Source organism: Mus caroli, chromosome 8 (genome assembly GCF_900094665.2).
Source record: "Mus caroli chromosome 8, CAROLI_EIJ_v1.1, whole genome shotgun sequence".
NCBI classification, from domain to species: Eukaryota; Metazoa; Chordata; class Mammalia; order Rodentia; family Muridae; genus Mus; species Mus caroli.
In genome coordinates this window covers 105,330,373-105,337,135 of record NC_034577.1, presented here as the reverse complement: position 1 = coordinate 105,337,135, position 6,763 = coordinate 105,330,373, and the positions used below count along the sequence as shown (strand labels likewise).

The window sequence follows — 6,763 nt, the reverse complement described above, 5'->3', positions numbered from 1 at the left end:
GCAGTTTCATGAGGTCCCATTTGTCAATTCTCGATCTTACAGTGCAAGCCATTGCTGTTCTATTCAAGAATTTTTCCCCTGTGCCCATATCTTCAAGGCAAACTGCATATGTCTGTTGGGTGTACATGTATGTTTATGTGGATCCACTCATTTACATGTACAAGTGGAAGCCAACAGTCAACTTTGGGTACCACTCCTTAGCTGCCATCTACACTGGGTTCTTTTGTTTGGGTTTTATTTAGTTTAAGGTTATAATAGAATTAAATCACATCTTCCTTCCCTTTTCTCTTTCCCCTAACCTTCATAAAAACCCCTCCTTGTTCTTTTTCAAATTCATGTCTTTTTAAAATTTTCTTCCATCAGTTGTTATTTCGTGTATGTATGTTATCATGGCTGACGTGATGAGCCCCAGACCAGCAAGAGACTGTCTTCAAAACCCAGTGTAGCTTCTGACATGACTAACACACATTCATAAATTCTCTCCAACATGATGGCCTAAACTTGACTTGACCAAGGATGACTCCAAGAGACATGCCAAGGGGGGTGGGGAAGCCCAAGAGGCTTCAACTCTACACAGAGAACTGTAGGCAACTAAGGAGTAGTGGGAAGAGGGGACATGGTCTTCCCCAGAGAAAAACACATCAGCTGGTTACCCAATACTAAGTGATCAGCCCTCGAAACATGTATGAGTAACATACTATGGACTGAGGAGGTCGTATTCAGAAATACACATGTACATATACATATGTGTGCGCAAAAAAACATCCTCCCTTCCCCAGGGATGTTGCCTGCCTCAGGGTGCAAGACGGCCATGAAGAAGCCTGCTTCTACCTGTATGAGGGGAACACACCTCAACTGACCTGCCTCTCCACCTCTTCTCTCATACCTGTTCTACAGTCTTGCGATCCTTCCCAGCAATGTAAGACCCAGTTTCCTTTCCTATCTCCTGCTTGGACCTCATCTGACTATCACTAAAACTGCCTTTCCTCTGAGATCTAGAAGAAGGGACTCCCCTACTCTGCCTCAGAGATCTGATCTTGCATCAGAGCCCCTACCATGCTGTCTATCTGTCTTCCCATGATATTACTAACTTTTCTAATACATACCTTACCCAAAAGGATAATCCACCTAATGTTCCCTTGAACACTATAATCCTGTAACTTTTCAGCCAGATGAAAGGCCCCAGGCTCCAGGACCAGACACCGAGACAGCGTGGCTCTGGTGCACACGACACACAGGATAGCCTTCAGGCCCATCTCTAGAGATGAGAAAAACGAGGTTTTAAGACATTAAAAACTCTGCTCCAGGACCAGTGAGATGACTCCACTAGTAAAGCACGTTTGGTGCTCTCCTGTTTCTACTTGTGATCCTTGGGAGACTCATAAAGGTTGAGGAAGAGAGCAGCCTCCACAAAGTTGTCCCCTGATCTCCACACTTGCACCATAACATGCATGTCCCTATCCCTCACAAACACATTAAACAACAACAACAACAACAACAACACAACAACACATTAGTTTTTTTTTTTTTTTAAAGGAACCTTTCAGAAGTAGGCCTGGTGATACATGCCTGTGACCCAAGCTGGTTGGGGTGTTGAGGCAGATGGATGGCAAGCTCAAGAGCATGATGGGGCTACTTCAAGGCCAGTTTGGGCAATTTGATGAGGCTCATGACCACCTAGGACTCCAGTTCCAGTGTGTTCACACTCTCTTCCGACCTATGTGGGCACTGAGCACACATGGTACACCTATATTCATTCATTCATTCATTCATTCATTCATCCATTCATTCATTCAGGCAAAGCATGCTTACACACACAGAAATAAATATTTAAAAAATTAAAAGTAAATAATAAAAATGACCTTTGTAATCATCAGCCATAACTGTTGTTATCAAATCAGTACCACTGGCCAGAGGCTTTAGTCTTATATTGGCTTTATAAGCACTTCATCTGTGCTTAGGAGCAGAGCTCAGAACAGATGCCATGTCCCTGGTTCCAGCTGAGCGTCCCTCTCCTTTGAGAAACTGGATTTTGATCACTACACGGACATGCATCACTTGCTTGTCCGACCGTAAAGAGAATCACCACAGTTCTGTCGAAATCAGTGTATCCCGGGGCTGGAGAGACAGCTCAGCAGTTGAGCGCACTGGTGGCCAGGGTTCAATTCCCAGCACCCACATGGCAGCTCACACCTGCCTGTGACTCCAGTCTCAGGGCTTCTGACACCCTCACACAGACATACCTGCAGGCAAAACCACCAACGCACACTAAAAAAGAGTAAATTATGTCAAAGAGTATGAATCAGGGTATTAATTAACATATTTCTTTATTTACCTACATATGCTGTCAGGGAGACATTTTAAAATTCTTCTTCTGGAAAAGCCAGGCCATTTTGTGTTCTGTTTATTTCTATCTTGGGATGACCTTGAAATGGCCATGTCTTCAGCTCTCTCTGGGAAATAGTTCCAACAGTAAGGAAGGGCATCAACATGGGAGAGACAGGGACATATAGACTAGTATCGCTGTAAACCAAGAGGGTTCCTAACTTCATCCCTGCATGCAACTCAGGCAGCTGGCCTCAGGGCTAGGCCACTGACATATGCCCTAGTTGACCTAAGGTGGATTCCTCATTCTTGATGGGGTGATTTTCCACCCTGCTCTGCAAGGATTACTGGCATTGCCTGGAGGCACGATGTCATCACACAGAAGTGCCTGTGTGTGCTGTTGACATGGTAGAGGTCAAGACGACCCTAAATATCCAACAGAGCACAAGAAGGCCCCTTAATGAAGAGTGGTTTGGACCCAAAGACTGTCTTAGCACTAACACGAAGAAACCCTCGTCTAAAAGTGTTTTCTATTTCTTATAAGAGAAATTTCTTTTCTTCTTTTTTCTAAAACCTCTTTTTTTTTTTAAATGCTATGTTGGGTAGAGGAAGTTGGCTCAATGAGTAAAAAATGTTCGATTGTACAAGTTTGTATCTCCATTTTATGAGGTTGGCATGGCTGTGCATATCTGAACCTCCACTTCTGAAGTGCGGTGGAGAGAGATTGTGGCAGCATACCAGCCATGCCTATATTAAAACCACAAGCTCCAAGTTCAGTGAGAGGCTCTGTTTCAAGATAACAAGGCAGATAGTAACAGAGAAGGCCAGTCATTGTCTTCCCCTGGTCTCTATAATCATGTACAGTCACACACACACACACACACACACACACACACACACACAAATGAACATCAAAACTTAAAGTCAGCACTTGGGAGGCAGAGAAAGGTAGATTGTCGTAAGTTCAAGGCCAACTTGAGCTGCAGAGCAAATAAACCAGTGTCTCAAAGTCACCAAACAAACAGACAAAATCCCATTTCATCCCCTGCGTCCATTATCCTCTCCCTCCGACATCATGATATTGAAAGTTCACTTGGTGGTAACTGCAGCCTTGAGATGAGGACGTAGTCACAGAAGGTTTTTTTTTTTTTTTTAAAGCCCTGAGATGTCACAAGAGTGTTTTGTCACCCACCTTGTCTGAGCGGACCGTGAACATCAAATACAACTTTCCTCCTCTGGCCAGCAGTGGTACAAGGACAGAGAATTTATTAGAGGACAGGTGAGAGTATCTGGTCCCGACATCAAACTTTCTCAGGCGAGCCTTGGCATCATCTATCAGATTGTTTCTAAGAGGAAGACAAAACAAAAGTTGAATAAGCAGAGCTGTGGCAGCAAGCACCTAGCCCTGCCAATCTTTGTGTGTGTGTGTGAGGGGGGGTCACCCGTGTATGTGTGCATGTGTGCATGTGTGCATGTGTGTATGTGTGTAGCTTGGATTTCAGTTCTGAGTTTCATTATAGTTTTCCAATAACCTGGCAGAAATCACAGTATTTAAATGGCATGTGTTGGCAAGACTGACTGAGGCAAAAACACCAAGCCCACGTTGCATACGGAGTTGGCTTTGAAAGGCAACTTAAATTTAAAATTCCAGTGTAAGCCAGGTTATGCATGTATGCCATGCCTGCATGTGAGAAGCAAATGTGGGAGAACCTAGAATTAATGGCTGCCCTCAACAACAAGGTGAGTTCAGGGCCTGTCTATGACGTGGCATCTTACCACAAGAAACCAAACCAAACAGCCAAGTTGGTATGGTAAAACATTTCCCCCAATAAGCTTTAATATCTGTAAATAAACTGGACCTCACTGTAGGCTGAGGCAGGAGGACGATAAGTTCAAGGCATCCTTGGTTTCCACAGCAAGTTCAAGGACAGCCTTGAATTCAAGACTATGTTCCAAAATAAGAAACAAAGGAGCTTTTGGGATGTAGCTCGGTAGTAAAGCATTTGCTGAGTAAGGGAGGCCCTGGTTCTGTTCCTAGTGCTTTGAAGGAAAAATTACTATTGCTATAGGAAGACAGGGTAGGTGTGCCAAAAACTCCTCCTGAGGCTTGCCTGGTCCTTCCACCATTCACAAACCCAGTTATCTTGTAAATGTGATTCTCAAACCCAAGCAGCCACAGGATCTGCTACAAGGCTGTGCCCAACAGACTCCTCCACACTTACCCCAAACCCTGACTCGGTGACTTTGAGGTGAAGCCTGAGGATGAGCACTTGATCCAAAGTGACAAGATTGCCGCGGTGGCAGCTCAAGGGACTGTACCATTACTGATAGTTACCGCCACAGTTTAGATTCAGCACCACAAATGGGACTGTTTTCATGTGGCTCTTTCCGAGTCCCTCGGATGAGCTCTACGCTTTATGCTGCTTGTTTGCATGGTGTGTGACAGTGACCACCTTATTCGTGTCAACATAGAGCCTGGGAATGTGGTTTTCTTCAGACATGGGTTCTTTGCAGATGTAAGTAGTTAAGGCTCTTGAGATTGCACCATCCTGAATGTAGGGAGAACTCCCAATCCAACAACAGGTGTCTTTGAAGGAAGAGGCTATAGACATACACACACACACACACACACACAGAGAGAGAGAGAGAGAGAGAGAGAGAGAGAGAGACAGACAGACAGACAGACAGACAGACAGATGGGAATGGGGACCCTAAATCTGCTGCTATAAACCAAGGATAATCAAAAGTTACCAGAAGCTGGAAGGGGCAATGGAGCATCCCCCAGAGACTTCTGATTTTGTTCCTGCTGATACCTTGATTATGAACTTCAGACCTGATTATGGGTCCTTCAGACCCAAGAGAGGCGAATTGCTATTCCTCAAGTCATCCAGTTGGTAGGACTTTGTCACAGTGGCTGTAGAAAGTGTAACATTAGTTCTCACTATTCCGTAGCATGACTGTGCAAAAGCAGATGTTTAGGTACCCCAGAACTCATTCCATCTCAAAAGCTGGGTGGAGCCGGGTGCGGTAACTAGCTCACACCTGCAATCTCCTAGTGCTTGGAGAAGCTGCGGCAGGACTACGGAAAGTTTGAAATCAGCCTGGGCTACCCATGGGGGGCAGAATTGACATCATCTCCTGGAGCCTCGAGAAGTCCTCATCTGTAACTTGCTTGAGGGTAGCCGTGAAGGTAAAGTGGCCAGTTCATGCACAAGGTGGCCCTCAGCTGTGAGTGTTAATCACTAGCGCATCCTTAACAAGCCTTTGGTTAGAGGGGTTTGCTTATTCTCACTCCCCGCCAGCCCCCCACCCCATCCATGTGACAGAGAGCTGGCTGCAAACCAATCAAATGTCCTGGAAAGGGCCAATGAAAGCTGGCACACAGTACAGCTGAAACTCACAGGCCTCTGTCCAGAAAAGACAAATTAGCCAGCCAAAGAGGAAGAAGGCTTTTAAATAGCCCCTAGAACTGCCCAGAGGCGGCAGTAAAATAAAAGTCTAATTGTGTCGAGACGATACCATCAAAATAGGAGCAGGGCTGGCCCATTCTGTGTTGAGTTCTCAGGACAGCCTTGTAGTACTGAGGCCAGGCTGGGAGCAGCAATGCCTTGAGCAAGAACCTCGATCATGGGTGGAAGAAGCCACCCAGGAACTTGAACCCTGTCTGGCTGATGCAGGACTGTCTGGCCATGTTGAGGTTCTGAGGTTCTGCTGTGGGGGTTCCTGAAGAGTGACTCGGATTGGCAAAAGGGAAACGCTGTGACCTTGGGAGATGAGGACACGCCTGCGCGTGTGTGAATCTTGTTAGGTGAAAACCCCAACTCTGTCCCCAGGAGCAGAAGAGCAAAGTTCCGGCTGGAGGGGAGCCCTGAGGAGCCTGAACTGCAGGGTGGATAGGTAGGGCCTGCGCAGTGATCGGAGCCCGGCTTGGTCAGGCTCCGGTGCCTGGAGCTGGAGAGCTTTACCTGACAGGCTCCGGGAGTCCACAAGGTCGCGACATCAGCCCTGCAGTACTTTTCTTACTAGCAGCAGGAGACTTCGGGAAGCAAATAGTTCTGACGCGCATGCGCTTAGTAGCCCCAGCTAGGAATGAGGGCGGGGACTTTTCAGGGAGGAGAGGCTGAGGGCGGGGCCCTTCAAAGAGGCTCGAAGGTGCTGGGGGCGGGACCTATAGGTGGGGCGTGTTCAGGGCGGAGTTAGGTCCGAAGGTGGTGCTGACCGGATTTAAAGTGTTGAATACACTAAAAAAAAAAAAAAAAAAGATTGCTGTCTAGTAGCGTGGGCTTCTTCAAAACCATGTGAGAAAATTTGCAATAAGCAGTTGTAAAAAAGTACTTAATTTAAAAAAATTAAAAATTAATTACGCTTGCCGGGCATGGTGGTACATGCCTTTAATCCCAGCACCTGGGAGGTAGGGGCAGGCAGATTACTGTGAGTT

The 6,763-nt window shown here is 46.3% G+C and overlaps 1 protein-coding gene across 1 annotated transcript in view; it reads right to left on the bottom strand.

Annotated features, from left to right (window-relative positions):
• The window catches only part of Nudt7 (nudix hydrolase 7), an 18,936-nt gene extending 12,520 nt beyond the window's left edge, over nucleotides 1-6,416 (bottom strand). The window contains exons 1-2 of the mRNA XM_021170218.2: nucleotides 6,291-6,416; nucleotides 3,518-3,671 (exon numbers count right to left, since the gene is read on the bottom strand). Of these exons, the coding sequence (XP_021025877.1) occupies nucleotides 3,518-3,671; nucleotides 6,291-6,391 (255 nt within the window). The 5' untranslated portion in view covers nucleotides 6,392-6,416. The remainder of the gene's footprint in view (nucleotides 1-3,517; nucleotides 3,672-6,290) is intronic.
• Nucleotides 6,417-6,763: the final 347 nt, after the last annotated feature.